The 20645-nt window shown below is 39.1% G+C and overlaps 2 protein-coding genes and 1 pseudogene across 2 annotated transcripts in view; 1 reads left to right on the forward strand and 2 right to left on the reverse strand.

Annotated features, from left to right (window-relative positions):
- CHRM5 (cholinergic receptor muscarinic 5) overlaps positions 1-20645 on the reverse strand; it is an 85105-nt gene that overhangs the window by 54094 nt on the left and 10366 nt on the right. The gene's annotated exons all lie outside the window — the stretch shown is intronic.
- Positions 1-20645, forward strand: part of AVEN (apoptosis and caspase activation inhibitor) — a 192101-nt gene that overhangs the window by 36755 nt on the left and 134701 nt on the right. The window contains exon 2 of the mRNA XM_070468943.1: positions 2712-2889. Within this exon, the coding sequence (XP_070325044.1) occupies positions 2712-2889 (178 nt within the window). The remainder of the gene's footprint in view (positions 1-2711; positions 2890-20645) is intronic.
- The window catches only part of LOC139035456 (lupus La protein homolog pseudogene), a 46222-nt pseudogene continuing 35818 nt past the window's right edge, over positions 10242-20645 (reverse strand).

Raw genomic sequence — 20645 nt, forward strand, 5'->3', positions numbered from 1 at the left:
CTAATTATTTTGCTCGGGTTTACATTTTTGCCATGGGCTATGTCTGTGTTCAAAGTTTTCTACTAACTGGAGAGGCCTCTCTGAACTCTCCTTACCCAGTGGGTCAACAAAAGAATATTGAATTTTCCCCAAATAAACCCTGCAGATACTTTCAGCTGTAGTCTACCTATCAAATTCTCATCATTTGCAAGGTATTTTCTTTGAAATGTTCCTGGCATTTGTTATTTATATAGCAGATCTCATTCAGTCATGTATCTTTAATTTGCCAGCATCTATTGGTTCTGAGAAACTTTGAGGAATGACAGGAAACCGTTGGGTTTCAGGCAGCCTTCAAGATCTCTAGATTATAACATGGATTGCCATCTTTTTGTCTGTCAAGGAGGTTTATGATGACATTTGAGGGCTGAAAGTGATCTTGAAAGGTCTCTTACTTCATTGCTTCATGAAAGCTTATGAAATTTGATTCAGGCAAGGATTATTGACTAGTTTTAAATTTGATATGTGAATGGTTGATGGGCAACCTGAAATTTGTAGTGGACCAAAATAAGACCACACAGTAATTTGCTCGATGCAACAGGGAAAAACCTCACTAAGGTGGGTACATCAGGCTTCTTGATACAAACTCATTGGTTAATCTTAGCTTTACTTATGTTGGGGCTTCCCTGGCGGCTCAGATAGTAAAGAGGCTGCCTGAAATGCAGACCCGGATTCGATATCTTTGAGTCAGGAAGATCCCCTGGGGAAGGGAATGGCTACCCATTCCAGCATTATTCTTGCTTGGAGAATTCCATGGACAGGGAAGTCTGGCAGGCTACAGTCCATGGGGTCACAAAGCATTGGACATGTCTGAGCAACTAACACTTTCTGCTTTCCCACTTGACTCATGTTGGCTCAGCCATTTATCATATGTTATTCACCATCTGTGATGTATTTTAGCCAAAAATATTTAACTCAAGTCTACTGAGCATTCAGATTAAAAATGTTTTTTATCCACTATTTCCTATAAATTAATATACTAACGCCACAAGGAAATAACCAGACAGAACTTGGGTCCTTTTCCCTTCTTCAGTAAATAAATGTCATAAAAATAGAGGTTGCGGTAGATTCAAAGAGACTTAATGGACAAGCAGTGAGATATAATGCATGGTCTTGAATACTGTCTTGGAAAAAACAACTTTAAAGGATATTTTGGGGATCAGTTAGGGAAATTTGGAAATAGTCTGGATGCTATAGAAAATGAAATTTACTGAAAAGCAGAGGGGGAGAATATTGATGAAAAAGTCTGGTTACCAAAAGTATATATAAATATAAACATAGTAAAAGATCTGAAAGAATGTAGAGCTAAGTGTTAGTAGTGGTGTGCCCAGGTGATGGGAACCTGGGGTTTTTATTTTTTGGCTTGTCTCTCCTTCCTAATTTTCTGCAATATACATGTCCTGTTCCCATGTCAATAAAAGTGTAAACTCATCTGTACAAATGGATTATTTTAATGTGTTTTATAAGTTTTACAGTATTTCATAAAGATTTTATAATCTTTGGGCTACTCGTTTGAATTGTGTCTTTAGATTCTGTATGCATCTTTTATATGTATTAAAGTAGAATTATATAATGAATTTCCATATACTTATCATCCAGCTTCAGAAATGATCAATTATGCTCAGTTTGTTTCATGTCTACCCACCAGTCCTCTCCACCTATGATTTTGAAGCAAATCCTACATCATATCTTTACATCAATAAATAGTTCAATATTTATTTCTAAAAGATAAAAATATTTAACAAATAATGGTATCACAGCAAACAATAAGCAAATAAAAGATTTCCTTAATATAAGAAAATACCTTGTTATTGTTCACATCTTTTCAATGGTATTATAAATGATTTTTTTTCTAGCTAAATTGTTTGATATATATATTTGGTCATGTCATGCAGCCTGTGAAATCTTGGTTCCCTGATCAGGGATTGAACTCAGGCCACGGCAGTGAAAGCATCAATTCTTAACCACTGGACTGCCAGAGAATTCCCATTAGTTATATTATTTGGATCAGAGTACAAATAAGTTCCCACATTACAGTGGTTATGTGTCCATTAAGCTCTTTTAATCTGTAGGTTTTCCCCCCTTCTCTCACCATTTTCCCCTTGTAATTTATTTGTTGAAGAAACTAGACCATTTATCTTTTGTAATTTCTCACATTCTGCATTTTTCTGCGTGCTCTCTCAACATTTTAATGCCCAAGACTGGAAACTATTGTCTAAAATGCATCTAAGCAGGGTTCCCATTTAAAGCTTATAAAATATACTTATGGGGTGTGTTTGTAAAATCTGTAAATTGGACGAAGTGATTTTCGTCTTTAAGTCTTTTGCCTGTGACTCTTACAGCCTTGATTATTTCAGTAAGAAGAAACAACTCTTGAAATAGGATACATTGGGGTAGATTTTAGAGATTTAGTTACACAAATTTTAGGTAGGAACTCATCAGCTTTCTTTTTGACAGCGAAATGAAAAGTTTACCCGGAAAGCGCAATGTATGATATAATGAGGTTCTCTTAAAATACTATTTAATGTTTTCAGAGAGCTTGGCTTATATAATGTACTCTTTATCATGATAATGATGTACTGTGTTTTTGTTTTGTTTTTAAACATTTTATTGCTAAGGTGACTAAGGTCAGGGTTTCTACTGCCAGCTTATTGATTTGTCTCTAATGATTGCAGATCGAAGATGACAGTGATGCAGAGACCTATGGAGAAGAGAATGAAGAACAGGGAAATTATTCTAAAAGGAAGATAGTCTCTAACTGGGATCGATATCAAGATACTGAAAAAGAAGTTGATAATGAAAGTGGAGAATCACAGAGGGGGACAGATTTCAGTGTTCTTCTCAGCTCTGCAGGTATGAATCCCAGGTACATTCTACTTAGTGCTATGAAAGTTGCATGGACATTTATATTCCTTTTTAAATAGCATTTTAATAACTAGCATTCGTTGTTTGGATTTTAAATCCAGGTAAAGGATAGTATCTAATGGTTTGCAAGGAAAAAGTGGTATTTCTTTAAGTGGAAGCCTTGGGTTTCCACATACTGATGCAGAGTGACTTAAGTTCTGGTTGAAATGGGTAAAAGGCTTTATGGGAATGAAATGCTAAACTGTGCCCTGCTAAACTGGGTAGGCTGAGAGACAGAAGTGTTTTCTTTGATTTCAGAGGGATAGGTACTTAAGTTTATGCAAAGGTTTTTTTATGTTTCTAGAATATATGTTCATTCTTCCTTCTTTTATAGCCAGGAATATAACATATTAGTGGATAGGCACACTGAAGCTATATGTACCTAAACGCCAAACTTTTTGAATAGTTTTCTTTATCAGTAAGGTGAAAAGCTAATTACTTCTATGACCATCTGTGTAAGATTGACTCCCTGGAGTGATGCGCAGCAGTGTGAAGCTGGAGGGTAGTAACAGGAAATGGAGCAGAGCTGGTTGCATAGAAGGCTATTTGCTACCAGGCTATGACATAAGAATTGAAATGATAAATGATGGATAGACTTGTGGTTTTCAGGAGTTAGGGATGGGGGAGGGTGGGAGTTGGCTATGCCTTGCAGTGCTCATATTGATCAATATCTTGATTGTGGTGGTGAACACACAAATTTATACGTACACTCATAATACAAGTGAGCACAAATAAAACAGGGCAAGTCTGAATAAGATTGGATTCTGTGTTAAATGTCAATTCCTGAGTGGCATATTCAACTATATAGTTTTGGAAAATGTTACCATTGGGGCCAACTGTATAGGAGATCTTGCTGTATTATTTCTTATAACTATGTGAATTTATAATTGCCTCAAAAAATTTCCAGATTAAAGAAAGTAAAGGATGAAGCTGTGAGAAGCAGAGAAATAAAGTGACAATAGTATTTTCAGATAATTGGTTTTGAATTCCCTCTTCTTCCCAACTTTTATGTTGAAGTTAAGTTGTACCTTTTTTTGTCATCTACCTGTATTTTTAAATGGCCGTACCAAACTAAGAATCGTAAAGTGAATTCTCTTCTAACTTAGTAGAATAAACCCTTTGAGTAGGAAAGGAAGAGGAAGGGGAGAGAGAATTAGATTTGAGTAGGAGAACAGATTCAGCCTGGGGTCATTATGTTTATGCCAGTAGCATCATCCCCCTGTGTGGTTGGTGGCGTCCAACTTGCTGACTGTTTAGGGATGGGTTTTTTGCCACTCAGATGGGTGTTTCCTTCTTCTTGTCTGCATTTTGGCTAGTTGTGGATTTATAATAATCTTTTCTTCAAATAGGAGAAAGGTGAAATGTGAGCTGGTCAGTTTCAGTTTTTAATCAGCTGTTTTGCTAAAAGATTTAGAGGGAAAATTGAAGTAGTGCAATAAAGTTAACCTGTGGACTACCTACCAGTGGATTTGACTGAATCACTTGTGTAGTCAGTTACTAGGACACTATCTGGCAATAAAATATATTGTATAAATGTTTGAAGGCAATTCAGAATTCTAGTCTAACCCAACTCTTATGTGCATTGGCTTATGATTTTGGTTACTTATTTTAGTGTTTTATTTATAACTTAAAGCCTGGCATGGTTTGGGTCTCATATGTATTTTTCTTACAGCCTGTCTTTGCTTACTGATTTCCTGAGTGGTTTGTTTATCTGTAATTAGTTTCTTGAGAGATCACAGCCATCACATCTTGATATGTGCTTACATTTCTTCCTCACTCTGCTGCTGATCTATCATTTTCTTTTCACTGAAGCATAAGCCTGAGAAAGAGCTGCCATGCTTTCTTCCTCTGTGGTGGGGTAGGGCTATGTTGGTTTACTTTTGATAAGTGGAGTTCATTCTGTAATCATAAAACATTAAGAATGCCCTATAGACAGGCTGACCATATTCCTTAGAATGATTGTGACTTTTCGTATACTGTCCTAGTTTGTATAAATACATTTATAACTCAGAAAAAATATCATAGATGCGCACATCATGAACTTTCCTAGATACTGCCAAATTGCTCCCCAAAGAGGAGACAAGCTGAACATCCTAGTCTTCGCCAGTATGTAGAGCCGCTAAACCTTTTTTCTGTCTCTCTTGGCCAGTTGATTGAGTGATATCTAGCTGAGGTTCTTTCAACAATCACTGGAGCACCCACCATTTCCAGGTACCATTTCAGAGGATGAGCATGCAGAAGTGAAACAGAACAGACACAAACAATAAAGAAAAGGAAACTATAGAAGATATTAAATGGCTATAATCAGGATAGAAATGAAGTGAGGAGGGGCTGTTGCCATTTTATAAAGGTGGCCAGAGCAAGTCGTCCCGATAAGATGACATTTGGATAAAGACCTGAGGAAGGTGAGGGAGCAGGCATTGAGGATGTCTGTGGGGAGAGCGTTCCAGGCAGAGAGAGGAGCAAGTTCGAAGGCTCTGAGACAGGAGTAAAGGCGGTGACAGAGAGCAGCGTGGCTGAGCAAAGCAAGCAGGGAGGCAGTGAAGTCAGAGAGGGGTCACGTGAGCAGGCCCTGTGGACACTTGTAGACCGTTATAAAGATGCTGGCTTTTATTCTGAGTGAAATGTGTGGCCACTGGAGGCTTTTGAAGAGAAGAGTGATACAGCTCACTCTGGTTTTAACGGGTCATTCTATCTGCTGAGTTGGAAAAACCTGAAGAGAGGTGAGGGAAGGAGCAGGTAGACCAGAGAGGGTATTGCAATAACGCTGTTTCTCAGTGCCCATGGGAGGTTGGTTCCAGGACCTGTAGCAGATAGCAGCATCTGCAGATGCTCAAGCTCCTTACGTAACAGTCAACTGTCTGTTTCTGTGGTGTAGTAGGTGGTATGCGGCACAGCCAACTGTCTGTTTCCATGGACTCAGCATCTGCAGATTTCCATCTGTGGATGAAAAACCTGCAGATATGGAAGGCCGACTGTCATGCAGACAGGCATTGATGGTGGCAGGGGCCAGGGGTGGGAGCTGTGGAGGTGGTGAAACGTGGTGGAGTTTTGGATCTCTTTTGGAAGGAATGCTTCCCAGGTGGCGCTAGTGATAAAGAAGTTGCCTGCCAGTGCAGGAGATGTAAGAGACATGGATTCAGTTCCTGGGTCGGGAAGATCCCCTGGAGGAGAGCATGGCAGCCCTCACCAGGATTCTTGCCTGGAGAATCCATGGACGGAGGAGCCTGGCAGGCTACAGTCCATAGGATTGCAAAGAGCAATGACTGAAGTGACGAAGAGACATGACTGAAGTGACTTCATGTGCAGAGCAAGCACAAATGTAGGGTATGAGATTGGACTTGCACATGTGCGTATGAGATGAAAAGATGCATAGAGATGATGCCAAGATTTTGGCCTGAACAGCTAGAAGAACGGGGTTAACATTAACTGAGATGGATAAAACTGTAGGAGGTGCTCAGTTTACGTGTGTTAGAAGTGAGATGCCAGTTAGACATCTGTATTAGTCAGAATCCTGTAGGAAATAGATGGTACACTCAGTATAATTATAAGGCAGTTTTAACAAAGGAATCACTTACAAAGGTGTGGGTAGGATGTAGAGAACACACAAAGACGGTACAGTATTGGGAGGGCGGGTAAAGACAGAGATGTTAACATCCCTGTTACTAGGACGCTGAAGGGAGAGCGTCATGTGAGATGTTTACCTTGAGAGGATGAATCACCTTGGTCAAAAGATGTAGCCAGCAAAGGTGACTCCACCGGGAGAAGGACAGGGCAATAGGTACTCTGGTCTTAGACTCCTTTTTTCCTCCATTGTCCTGCCAAGGCTTCCCATAAGCCTAACCTGCTGAAAGTCGCAAGGCAAGGAAAACCTGTAGCTGTGATCTGTATAGATCAACCTCTGGGCAGAACAGGGAGAAGACCAGTGGAGAGTGAATCCCGACTGGTAACTGGAAGAGACCCAGCACAGCGCCCAACAGGAAATACTGGGAATGTCAAGCGGGTTGTTGGATGAAGGTTTCTGGAATTCAGGACCCAGGTTTGGATAGGAGATTCACGTGTGGGTGAAGCCAGCCTATAGATGGTGTTGAAAGTCACAAGAACGTGTGAGATGTCCAAGGGAATTGCTGGCTAGAAAGGTACTGAGCATTGGGTACCACAGTGTCTAGTGGTTACGGATGAGAAAAAGCCAGCAAAGGAGAATGATCATGTTTCCAGGAAAAAAGAGGGGTCAGTGTCAGCAAGCAAGAATTGACAGCTGGATTTACTAGTGGTCTTAGCTAAAGCAGTTTTATTGGAGTGGTGGGATAAACTCTTTCTTTCATTTAATAAGAATATGGAAGGAGAGACATGTCAGTGAAAGTATAAGCAACTATTAATATTCAGATTTGTTCTAAAGGGAAGGAGAGTAATGGGCTGATGGGGGAAGTGGATCAAAACGTATTTCTTTAAACATGGGAGAAGTAATTGAATGTTTACTGGTTGATTAAAAGCATCCAGAAAAGAGGTAAAAAATAATCTGAGAAGAGATGAGAATTGAGGATCTGTGTTCTTTGATCTATGTGAGGTGATGGAATCATTTGTAGAGATGGAGTTGATTGCCCACTGCTTGGGGCTTGGGCAGTTTTTCAGCTGTGATTGGAGGATACCCAGACTCCCCAGGTGGCGCTAGTGATAAAGAACCCACCTGCCAATGCAGAAGACCTAAGAGATGTCCCATCCCGGGGTTGGGAAGATCCCCTGAAGAAGGGCATGGCAACCCACTTCAGTATTCTCGTCTGGAGAATCCCATGGAGAGAGGAGCCTGGTTGGCTACAGTCCATAGGGTCACAAAGCTTCGGACATGACTGAAGCGACTCAGCACACACACACACACATACACACACGGTATTTGGGCATAGTATAGGTGGATGGGTAGATGTGATGGGGGTTTGAGGAAGTTCTTTTCTGGTTCTTTCTGTTTTCTTAGTGAAATAAGACAGCTATGAGCAAGAGTCAGAGAGGAGATACTGGAAATGTAAGGAGAGGGTAGAAGTTAAGAGATAGTTATCTATAGGAAAAGAAACATCGTGGTTGCCAAAAAGAGAAAGGAGGGGAGGATGAATTAGGAGCATGGGATTAACAGATACACACTACTTTATATCAAATAGAAAAACAGCAGTATCCCTCTGTGTAGCACAGGGAACTAGATTCAATATCTTATTCAGTAATGAAAGATAATCTGAAAAATATAACTGAATCACTTTGCTGTATACCTGAAATAACACAGTACTGCAAATCAACTGCATTTCAATAATAATAAAAAAAAAAAAAACTAAAGCAAATAGTTAACCAGGGTGTAGGAACTTGAATGAAATAGGAAAATGTGGTATGGTTGCTGAGAGCTAATGGAGGCCCACTGGAGGTTGATGGTCATGAGTTTAAGGTGAGAAAGGGTATGTTCCCCCCCATTCACATTCTGTTGTATGGGTGCAAACATAACTGAAGTATACAATACCTCAGTGGGATTCTATTCATATAAAGTTCAAACATGAGGAAAAAGAAGTAAATAGTGTTATTTAGGGGGATGCGTGTTTAAATGGTAAAATGAAAATCAAGGAAATGATTATTATAAAAATCAGGACCGTGGTCACCTGCAGTGGAGAGATGAGGGGTAGTAACTAGGGAGGGGTGTGTAGTGGGTGTGGGGCGTGGGGTTGAGGGAGATGGCTCTGATGATGGCAGTATTCTGTTTCTTGATGTGGGTAGTAGTTACTTATGTTTGTTTAATAATTATTTAAATTGTATATATGTATTGCTTATGTATCTCTCTATATAAGAAAAGTCTAAAAATGGATTTCTTATGGTAGAATTTCAGTTACTACCATAGACCAAAAGAAACCTTTTGAGAGAGGCAGCCTGCTTTTGCACCTTCAGCTTGTGTCTTCCGTGTGCAGGTGCTTTCTGCTTTTGAGTTTCTGGCCAGGGGCCATGGCATCACATCTTTACAAATGGAGGATATGGGAAGGGGACTAGTTTGTTTGAAGTCTTACTTTTTCTGATAGGATTGGGAGCCTTCAGATATCTTTTTAGTACTCTTTCTGTAAGCCTTAGGCTTATAGCTAATCATGCTTTTAGCTCTTCTTTTTGAACAATATCCTTGCAATTCTAAATTATATTTCAAAAGTTTTAAAAAGGGTACCATACTCATATTGACGCATTAAAAACTGAGAGATCTTTAAGCAATTTTTCTGCCTTCTCCTTTTTTTTTCCCCCAAATAGCAAGTTATTAAAATCATGCCATATGCTTTTTTTTTATTCCCCCATTTAAGATGCCTTGGATAAAAGAGTTAGAAAACTGTTTACAGTATGAACAGGATGCACTGGAGCAATATTGAAGATAAACATGAGAAAACCAATCTTTTATGTGCAAGTCTATAAGCTGTTTAAGTGGAGCAAATAAAAATGAAATGATTAGACTACAGTTTGGTCAGCACAGCTGTCTAGGCATGTTTTTATTTGAAGCTATTACAGAAAGAGCCTGTCTATCCTGTGGATGGGATGCTGCTTGATTCATGGGTCATTGATAAAACCAATTTAGACCTTCATAAACAGCTACTATCTTATCTTCCTCATCATTTTATGAAAGTTCATTTTGGGGGGGGGAGGTTTTAATTATAATGATATTTGATTTCTTTGCCTCTATATCCTCTTGCCAGCAGTTAGACCAAAAAGGAAAAGAAGGCTGTCATTCTAGCACCTGTATTTTTTTAAACTTGGAACATTTTTTCCTGTGAAGCAGCAAGATAGTTGAGTTGTATTTGCCCTCCTTGATTCAGTTCTTTTGTTTTTCCCTCTTTTTATGTGGTGTGTATTTTTTAAAATTTGGTATGTATTTTATTAGTTTTTGCTAATATATTCTCATAGTACAAAGGCAACTTGGTGGAAAACTTCTCTTTGATATTTGAATCATTTGAAGTAACACAAACAGAACTATACATTAAAACAGTCTTTATTTGAACAATAGAAACAAAAAGGTTACACCATAGAAGCAAAAAAGTCTTTTCCTTTCTTTTAACTGGACACTGAATTGGGTCTAATTTGATTTTCTTTGTTTTTCAAACCTCCAAAGTTAGAAGCAGCTGAATACCTAGAAATTTGTTTGCTACCCTACTGGTCTCCTGCACCATTTATTTTCTGTTGTTTTGATGAAGGCTCTTTGTCTATTTTTACTGGTCCAGCTGCCTCATTTTTTATCATGTACACCATCGCTATCAGTTTTCATTTCCTTGCTCTGAAACTGTACTTTTGACAGACACAGCCTACGCTGCTTTAATTCCTTTTCCTTTAAGTCTGTGACCTTTTGATTTCCATTTGTTGAGGGATTCTGGTTGATCCACCATGATTTTTTCAGGGCTGTGTTTTGTACCTCTCCTCATCTCTCTCTTTTGTTCTTTAATTGGAGGTTCCCATTATTGGCTTCTTCAGCCATATCTATTATTTCTATTGCTTTCTCATGAAATAGAATTATATCTCTCTTTTGCACTTTTGATAAAGTCTGTCCACTTTATTTCCTTACAGTTTGAGAAGAGGAAGTCTTGATCTTCTCTATAGGTCAGATCATCTAAGTCATCCGAAAAATTCAGCAAACACCCAGTCTTTTATTGTAGAGATTTCATTTCAGCATTTACAGCACTTTTTTTCTCTTGTTTAGGCCTTAATTTAGCTTATGATTTATTTTGCCTTCTTTCTCTCCTTTTTTTTTTGCAAATTAATCTTCCTTGAAAAGCATTAGATGATCTGTCTTTATACTTTTGGTCAGAGGTCTCAACTTTTTAGCAAAATAAGACCCTACAATATGAATTCTTAAATGCTTTGTAAATGTGTTTCTAATTTGAATATTTTGTGCTTGATCTTTATCTACTAATATTTCTTTTGTCACCACAGGTTGTGCCAGTTGAGAATTCTTTTGTATAAATGGATCTGTTTTTACATTAATTTTTTATAGTTAACAGTCATCAGACATTTTATACTCATCAGAAGGAGTTTTACATGGAGAGCTTCTGATTTTAGGTTTATCTTTATTTTCATGAGTTCCGACTTTGTCTTTCTTAATATTTCTAAGTTTGTAGGCATTTTTAACCTGTTGAATTTTATTATCTCCAGAGGTACCCAGCTTTCATCCGGTTTGATCTGTTCCTTAAAAAGCTATCTTATGGCAAATTAAAGTCATTCAGATAACACTTGGTTTGATGATGGGTTTTGGTCCCAGAGCAGCCATTTCTTTACCAGCACTGTTTTTTCTGCTCTTGTGGCTGTCTTCCTGAGCCTAGTCCTTCAGAGCTTAGCTGCAGGGACCACTAGCAGAGACCACAGTGTCTAAAGTTCATTTTATGAACTGAATGTTTACCTACACTGTTAGATAAATCATTCTTACTAGAAATCTTAATGAGAGCACATTATTGAATCTTTTTGGACTTTACCTGTATTCTAGATACTGTTCTGGTTGATTAATGTCTAACTGTCTGCATCATCAAATCTGCGTGTTACATTCTAACAGCATCTGGCATGTTCCTTTCGACTCTCCTGTCTACCCTGTCAGTCTCTTTATTCTTGGGGACTGATATTTCCTTTAAAAAAATTCCCTCATATAAAGGAGGCTTTTGGAAAACAGAGCAAATAAATGGTCATGATCAATGTCATAATTAAGTGGAAGTTGATAAGTTTCTTTACTTGCTCTAGAAAGAGATTTTATTTTATTTTTTATTATTTTTTTTTTTTAGTTTTAACATCTTGTTAAAAGACTTTCAAGAAACAATACAAACCAGGGATAGTAAAATACACAGCCCTCATTCTAGGAATAAAGTCTGTCAGAAGAATGAACACCTGAACAAATGTAGGATGGGAGGGGTGAGCCACAGGAGGACTGAAGGGATGTCAGGCCCAGGTTAGAGTGGTAACCTCTCCCACTCCCAGTGCCTCTGGAGGCCGGGGAGGGGCCCTGCCTGCTAGCACCACAATGGAAGGGGTCTCCTGATCCAGAACCCCCATTTCTATCTACTAGAAGCTGGGGAGTAGCTAGACTAGAAACTTGGGGGTCAGAATTCAACAGTCAGGAAGACCCACTTCCTGAGGAAACGGCAGTTCAGGAAGGTTCAGGAGGTTAGGAGGAACGCTGTCCTCTAAAGAAGACGCCCTCTGCATTCGATGGCCCCGCAGAAAGAGATTTTAAAAGAATTATTTTGGTATAAGCCTTTAATGAAGGTCAGAGGAGAACCTCTTCTAATGTAAAAGGCATGGAACATGAATTTAAAGCTAAGAGAAGGGCAGATATAACCATAGGATTGTGATGACAAAGTTCTCTGTTTCAGTAAGTGTCATATGTGTATTTTGGTTGTAAATAGAAGTCCATTGGCTTGATGGATGTCGGCTGAACTGTCTTGGCCCTGGTTGTCACTTATTAACTACATGCCCTGGAGGGAGTGAAACTCTCAGAACTTCCTTTTTTATTTTTATTAAACTGTGAATTAGAAATTATACCTGCCTTGCTTTAATCCAAAATGGTTGCAGGGATCATGTAGAATTTTAGACTATAAAGTGGTATAAAAAGCCAAGAATTATTTTATAGGCAAAGACAAGCAAACTGTTGGAGTAGAATATATCATATAAGTGTGATGGTTAAGAAAAGCTAGTTCTGTGTTTGAAGTCGGGCCATTAACATAGGATCATCATTAAAAAAAACAGAATTAAAAACAAAAAAAAAACCAAAAAAAAAAAAAAAACCAGCATAATACTGACACATATAATTAGAATGTAAAACACAGTGACCACTTGTTGGTTTTCTATCTTATGGGATTTGTCGACCTCTTTCAGTCTCTGAAGCTACAGAGAGGACACAGGGAACTTGCAAGGTGATTAAAAATGGGAAAAACTGGATTTCTGATGGAAGGTTTATGATGCTAAGAAGTCTGAGCAGTGATTTAATAATTATGTCATATGTGTTCCAGGCCCTAAAGACAGTGGAGAAAAGCCAAATGTGCTCAACTAAAATGTCAGGGAGATGGAAACTTATGTGTGTTTTGTATATGAAATGTTAACTCGGCGTTTAAGGGAGAGTTGTAGAATTGTTTTGATTGGAAATCTTTCAATGTGGATATGGTCTCATCTGACTGGGATGGATTCAACCATGGTCCTTCCTGCTGCACAGGGACAGGCAAGGTGATTTATCAAGGAATATTATTGTACTTTTTATTTTTAAAAAGTTTTTGGCTGCACCACATGGCTTGCCAGGATATCAGTTCTCCAACCACAGATTGAACCTGGGCCATGGAAGTGAAAGTGCTGAATCCTAACCACTAGACCATCAGGGAACTCCCAAGGAATTTTTTTTTAACCCTATAATTTTGTTCTCCTGGCTTCTTTAAATTTTGCGAAGGTTCTATAGCACTTTACCCAAGTGCCTTAAGTTAACACATCCAGCATTCTCAGAAGAGTTAGGCTTGATATAAATAAGCAAGAGATGTATGTGTAAATGGATCCCTGTGGCCATTAGTGACCCTGTGACAGCAAATGACCTTAAGCTAACAAGCTGATGGAAATAAGTGCTACCATTTCCTGGATACCTACCAGGTGAAGTCTCTGTATAAGCTGTGATACAAAGGCTCGTTTCAGTATCATTGATTCGAAACTGTTACTATAGGATAGATTTCATTATCTCTAGGTGTGTTGAAGTTAAGTCTTAAAAAAGTGTTAAATAATATGTACAGCATTCACATGTAGCCGAATAAGGATTAAACTTATGCCTGGCTTAAGAGTTGGTATCTTTCCCATTTGATACTGTCCATTAAAATCTACATATATATCATTAAGATACACATTCTCTTATGTGTTTGTTTCTGCAGAAGGAAGCTTTATTGTTTACACTTGGTCTGCAGCTTGGGAGAGGGTTTGTGGCTGGTTAAGAAGTTGGAGGCAGAGACTCAGGCAGACCAGAGGCCAGGGAGCTGCAGCAGGTCTTTAGAAGGTGCTGCCCCTGGAGGCTTCTAGTCATGCTTAAGGGTGAGCATTTCAAAGAGGTCTCTCCCAGCCCTGCCTCAGGCTGGCCTGAGGAGTTTGTCAGGTGATTGTCGTTCTTGATGAACTCCACCTTGTGATCCAGGAAGCGTTTCTTCATGAAGTCAGGTGGGCATCTCTCTGGGCAGAACCCAGGGCTTGCAGATTCACAGCAGGACCTGATTCAGCGTTTTTCTTCTGGGCTCAAGATCTCTTCCTTGGCACCAAGGCTGTGACCCCACTCATCTTGAGGTAGCTTCTGCATGTCCCAGAAGAAGACTCAGCCACAGCCCTAATTGCGAATCTTCTAGAGATGTATGGCACCCTTGTGTTTCCCAGTACCTCTGGCCAGCCACACTTTTGCAGTTGGAATGAAAGCCCAGAGAGAGAGAGATACAGGAAGCCCACAGATGCAGGTTGACCAGGTGGGTGGTTGCAGCTTTGACCTTTTTGGAATAATTCTGGTGGATCTGGGAGCTCATGGTTGACTGGGGACAGGGAGCCAAGCACAAAACCTGGTGTTAACTGTTGTTGGAAGCAAGGGGTGGCGTGGAGATGGTCTTGGGGGCTGCAGCTGAAGAGGGGATTGGAGGAGGATCAGAGGCTGGAGATGGCGGCAAATCTCGGGTCTGTCCCGCCCAGCACTGCTGAGGCAAGAGACAGACCCAAGGTCTGCCTAGTGCTGTTGATTCTTTTGTTGTTGTTTTTTTAAAGTCAATATCGTAAATGAATTTGCTGGGGAAAAGCTTCAAATGTACCTTTTCCAGTTGAAAGGTGACATAAATCAAAAGATTAGAACACATACAGGATACTGCATTGTATATTCTTAGTGTATTGTCATACTTAAAGAGAATGGGAGGAATGCTTTCATGTGATTTGTTACATTGGTCTTAGCATTTTCAGTTACCTAAGAATGGAACTGATGCTGATGAAATATCAATATATACTGCTTAATTCACTTGCTGAGTGTGATGTGCATTAGACGAATAGTGAGGATGTCAACTTACTGCTTTTCATAATCTGTGGTGAGAATTACTTTTGGAAATAAAACCTGTATCTTACATGTTTCATTGGCACTTGTGAACGGGACTTAATAGTCTCTTGGTCATTATTTATCATCCCTTAAATACTGCATCCTGTGTATTGTACATGGAGGGAAATATTTCATTTTTAATAATGATACTGCCAGTCTTTCAAAATCATGAAGTTTGAGAACTTGTTTTTCTTCATCTGTTCATCTCTTATTTACGAGTGAAGTGGATCATTTTTGTGGTTTCATTGTTTCCCTTGAGAATCACAGGGTCCATACATCCATATGTTTGGTACTACATTTTGTTGTCTTTTTAAGAACTGTAGCCCTGGGAAGGTAGTCTTCAATGAAAAGCGACTTACTTTGTAGCCTAGCTTAAATATATTCCAACAATTGAGGAAGGTGGTAAAGGTGCAGAATATCTTACATGTGGATTTATTTAGTACTAAATGATATGAAGACCCATTTATTTATTTGGCTTAAACAATAGAAATTTATTCTTTCATAGTTATGGAGGCTAGAAATCCAATATCAGCTTATCAGCAGGACTATAGTCCCTCTGAATGCTTTAGGAAGAAACAGTTCTGTGTCTCTTCCAGTTTCTGGTGGTTCCAGATGTTCCTTGGCTTGTGGGAACATCATTCCAACCTCAGACCCTGTCGTCCTTTAGTAGTGCTGTTAGCTGCTCAGTTGTGTCCTACTCTCTGCAATCCCATGGACTGTAGCCCGCCAGGCTCCTTTGTCCATGGGATTCTCCAGGCAAGAATACTGGAGTGAGTTGCTCTTCCCTTCTCCAGGGGATCTTCTCAACCCAGGAATTGAACCCAGGTCTCCTGCATTGCAGGCAGATTCTTTACCGTCTGAGCTACAGGGAAGCCTGCCATCTTCACTTAAGGCCCAATTATTTATTTTTGATATTTTAATTTTCTAATACTACTTAGATTTTTCAGAAGAGTTGCAATAATATCCTTCACCTAGCTTTCTTTAATGTTAAATAACATCTTTAGCATAGTACCTTTAGCAAAATTAAGAAAATCACATTGGTATATGACAGACTTCATTTGAATTCCCCTGTTTTCTCCCCACTGATGTTTTTTCTTTGTTGTAATGCAGGATATCACATTGCGTTTATTTATCTCCTTAGTCTCCTGCAGTTTGTGACAGTCTTTCAGTCTTTCCTGGACTTGGTACTTTTGAAGAATAATGGTTAGGGATTTTGTAGCATATTTAATTTGGATTTTTCTGATGTTGACTCATGATTAGATTGAGGTTATGGATTTTGGGGGGAATACCACAGAGCCGATGTGCCTTTCTTGTTGGCACACATGATTCAGTGTAGTACTACAGATAGTGTTGACTCTGATCCCTTGATGAAGGTGGTATTTGTCAGGTTTCTCCACTGTCAAATTACTTCCTACTCTCTGATCATTGAGTCCTACTCACTCCCCAGGGAATGGGAATTAAGCTTTACCTACTCAGGAGGAGTATCAGCTTGTGGGCATATGTTAAAATATGAAGTAAATAACATCTTTGGGGAAATATTTTGAGGCTGTGCAAATGTTCTGTTTCTCCTTAAAGCCTCAGGGGAACCAGTTTTCTCAGAATGAGGCTGAGAGTTGCCTGGGATAAGCAGGAATTCTGTAATACTAAATAGTTGACTTTTTCAATTTATTTATGCTTTATTGCAGAGCTATCTGTTGTGCACATGGTGCTATTCTTGTGTCATTGATCTTTCTGTCAATTTCTTTGAAGAATGGAAGTATTTATATTCATTGAGTGGAGTGAATAAGGGTACATCTGTTAAACAAGGTTAAAACATCAACAATTGATTTTAATTTCTTCATTAATCAGTTACAAAATGGTTATTTATCTCTGAGCATGTGTTGGCTCCCAAGTAAGGTACAAATGTATGTATCAGTTCAGTTTAGTCACTCAGTCGTGTCCGACTCTTTGCGACCCCATGAATCGCAGCACGCCAGGCCTCCCTGTCCATCACCAACTCCCGGATTTTACTCAAACTCATGCCCATTGAGTCGGTGACACCATCCAGCCATCTCATCCTCTGTCGTCCCCTTCTCCTCCTGCCCCCAATCCCTCCTAGCATCAGGGTCTTTTCCAACGAGTCAACTCTTCGCATGAGGTGGCCAAAGTATTGGAGCTTCAGCATCAGTCCTTCCAATGAACACCCAGGACTGATCTCCTTTAGGATGGACTGGTTGGATCTCCTTGCAGTCCAAGGGACTCTCAAGAGTCTTCTCCACTACCACAGTTCAAAAGCATCAATTTTTTGGCGCTCAGCTTTCTTCACAGTCCAACTCTCACATCCATACATGACCACAGGAAAAACCATAGCCTTGACTAGATGGACCTTTGTTGGCAAAGTAATGTCTCTGCTTTTTAATATGCTGTCTAGGTCATAACTTACCTTCCAAGGAGTAGGCGTCTTTTAATTTCATGGCTGCAATCACCATCTGTAATGATTTTGGAGCCCCCAAAAATAAAGTCTGACACTGTTTCTACTGTTTCCCCATCTATTTCCCATAAAGTGATGGGACCATATGCCATGATCTTAGTTTTCTGAATGTTGAGCTTTAAGCCAACTTTTTCACTCTCCTCTTTCACTTTCATCAAGAGGCTGGATCATCGAAAAAGCAAGAGAGTTCCAGAAAAACATCTATTTCTGCTTTATTGACTATGCCAAAGCCTTTGATTGTGTGGATCACAATAAACTGTGGAAAATTCTGAAAGAGATGGAAATACCAGACCACCTGACATGCCTCTTGAGAAACCTATATGCAGGTCGGGAAGCAACAGTTAGAACTGGACATGGAACAACAGACTGGTTCCAAACAGGAAAAGGAGTATGTCAAGGCTGTATATTGTCACCCTGCTTGTTTAACTTATATGCAGAGTACATCATGAGAAACGCTGGGCTGGAAGAAGCACAAGCTAGAATCAAGATTGTTGGGAGAAATATCAATAACCTCAGATATGTATGTATGTGTATATATAAATATATATAGATGTAACGCAGGCAGATTCATTACCACTGACCCCCCTGGGAAACCCATATGTGTGTGTATATGTATATATATGTTTATATATGCATGTGTGTATGTATATATGTGTGTGTGTGTATGAACAGCTTCATTCCAAAGAACTTGTACACATGTCTAAAATCCATTGGTCAGAAAACTTCATTTAAAGAATAGATAAATAAGTATAAATGAATCACTGTGATGTATACCTGAAACTAACACAACATTGTAAATCAACTTCAGTTTAAAGAAAACTTCGTTTAATGTTGAATTTCTTATGCAAGAGACAGGCATGGTGTCCCATGCAATTTGGAGGTGTCATCTTTCGAAAGCTACCCTAGCAGAAGTTGATAGATCAGAAAAAGGCATGTTTCATTGAGCTGGCATATACCACCTATGTGGCTGATCTTCCATGGAAGTGGGGGTAATCCTAGGGTAGACTTTGTTGCCCCTGGGGTGCTGTCCAGACAGGGGCTGATCCAGAGAGATACTGTGGTTAAGGTTGATAAGGTAGATTTTGATAAGGGGAACAAATCATGACATTTTGATGTATGATGTAACCACTTATTTGTTACTGCTATTCTCAGCCCCATAATCTGAATGCATTCTTGCTTAGATACTTGAGTAAGAGAAAATTTGAATAGTAGTATTTGCTACAGTGCTAGATATGGGAAAGCACTTACAGCATTTTAAAAAATTTATAAGAGCTTAAGAAAAATATGAACACGATTTGGTAGTGATGATTTAACAGCAGTTCATCATATTGAATCTGATCATTAGACTGAAATTTGATCTCTTAAACAGGTTACTTGCTTTGCTCCAGAATAATTTTAGTGATGAGCTATTATCAGAAATACTTTTATTTTTTCCTTTGCAGAGTACAGCGTTTCTCATTCTTGGGGTCATCAGAGTAGGGTTTGGGTAAGAGGGGGTATACTTGCAGAAATTTGCAATGGAGAAGGCAGCATTGCTGTGAAGTGTATTGGGGCCATTTCATACTAACTTCTGTTGAGTAACAATAACTGCCTTAATTTGAGGTCAAGGGGGTAGATGTGGTATGTGTGTGTGTGCTAAGTTGCTTCAGTCGTGTCTGACTCTTTGTGGCCCCATGGGCTGTAGCCTGCTAGGCTCCTCTGTCCATGGGGATTCTCCAGGCAAGAATATTGTAGTGAGTCGCTATGCCTTTCTCCAGGGAATCTTCCCACCCAGGGACCAAACCTGCATCTCTTACGTCTTCTGCATTGGCAGGTAGGTTCTTTACCACTGACACAACCCTGGAAGCCCTAGATAAGGTATACACATAAGCATATGTGTTAAAATAGTTATTTGTAGAGCACCTGGCTAGGTATTTGGTACTTTATATACAATATTCTATGTAACTTCAAGATAACCCTGCAGGGTTGGTATTAGACCATTTTACAGATGTGGCAAATTAAACTCAAGAAGTTAATTTGCCTAATGTCACATAACTGTTACATGATGGAACTGCAGTGTATGTAATACCTGTCAGCTTGATTCCAAAACCATCACTGTTCTTTGTTGAACTCTTACCTTCTGACTATGCTTTCAGGCCCTTTTTGGTATATTGTATAAAAGTCGAGTCATTTCAAGATCTGGGAATAGTTATATTCTGTGCCCCTGCCCTGCCCCATAATAAAAAAAAAAAAGAAACAAAAGGCAAAACAAAACTTTTAGCTATTTTAAAAAAGTTAGCTTTGTTGGATAGCTTGGTGCTTTTTTATCTGGTCATGAGAATGGAAACATGGCTCTTGTTACCTGCTATTTGTTTCATTTATACTGAAAAATATGGAAAATAAATAGGGATTTATTTCAACTATCTGACTTATTATGACAGTAGTAGTCTGGAGCTCTGATATGGAAGTAAGTTTCTTGACTGCTGATAATTATCAACTTAAGCAAGAAGATAATTATGTGTTAACCCATGTGCTGTGTTTGTGTAAATGAAATTCATTTGATTCATTAGGAAAATTGACAAGGCATCACTATTGTTAATATTTTTCACAATATCCTTTGGATTTCTTATTTAGACATCCTACCATAATTTTGAGAGAAATTCCAAAGGGATTGTTGCCAGGGCTTAGAGGAGTCATAGAAAAAGTTGATTGTAATATTCATACATAAACTGGTCTACTGTAACCTCAGTAGACCATTGAACATTTTTGCAACTTGGTGATCCCTGTGTTTAAGTGAGAGAGTACTTATTTGCAAAGCATTTCTGAATCCCAGGTTTGTCTTTTTTCAGTTTTTATTGGAAGCTGTCATGACGTCATTTTTAGGGTAGACAAGTTACCCTAAGGAGAGCCATATCTTTCCCCTTGGTCTTCCCTGGGGTCTCAGTGGTAAAGAATCCGCCTGAAATGCAGGAGATGAGAGTTCTATCCCTGGGTCAGGAAAATCCCCTGCAGAAGGAAATGACAACCTATTCCAGTATTCTTGCCTAAGAAATTTCATGGACAGAGGAGCCTGGTGGGCTACAGTACATGGGATCACAAAAAAGGTAGATATGACTTAGTGACTAAACAACAATCTTTTCCCTTACATTTTGAAGTAAGAATGATATGGCACATTAGTAGTTTTCATCATAT

Source organism: Odocoileus virginianus, chromosome 6, assembly GCF_023699985.2.
Source record: "Odocoileus virginianus isolate 20LAN1187 ecotype Illinois chromosome 6, Ovbor_1.2, whole genome shotgun sequence".
In the NCBI taxonomy this organism is placed as follows: domain Eukaryota; kingdom Metazoa; phylum Chordata; class Mammalia; order Artiodactyla; family Cervidae; genus Odocoileus; species Odocoileus virginianus.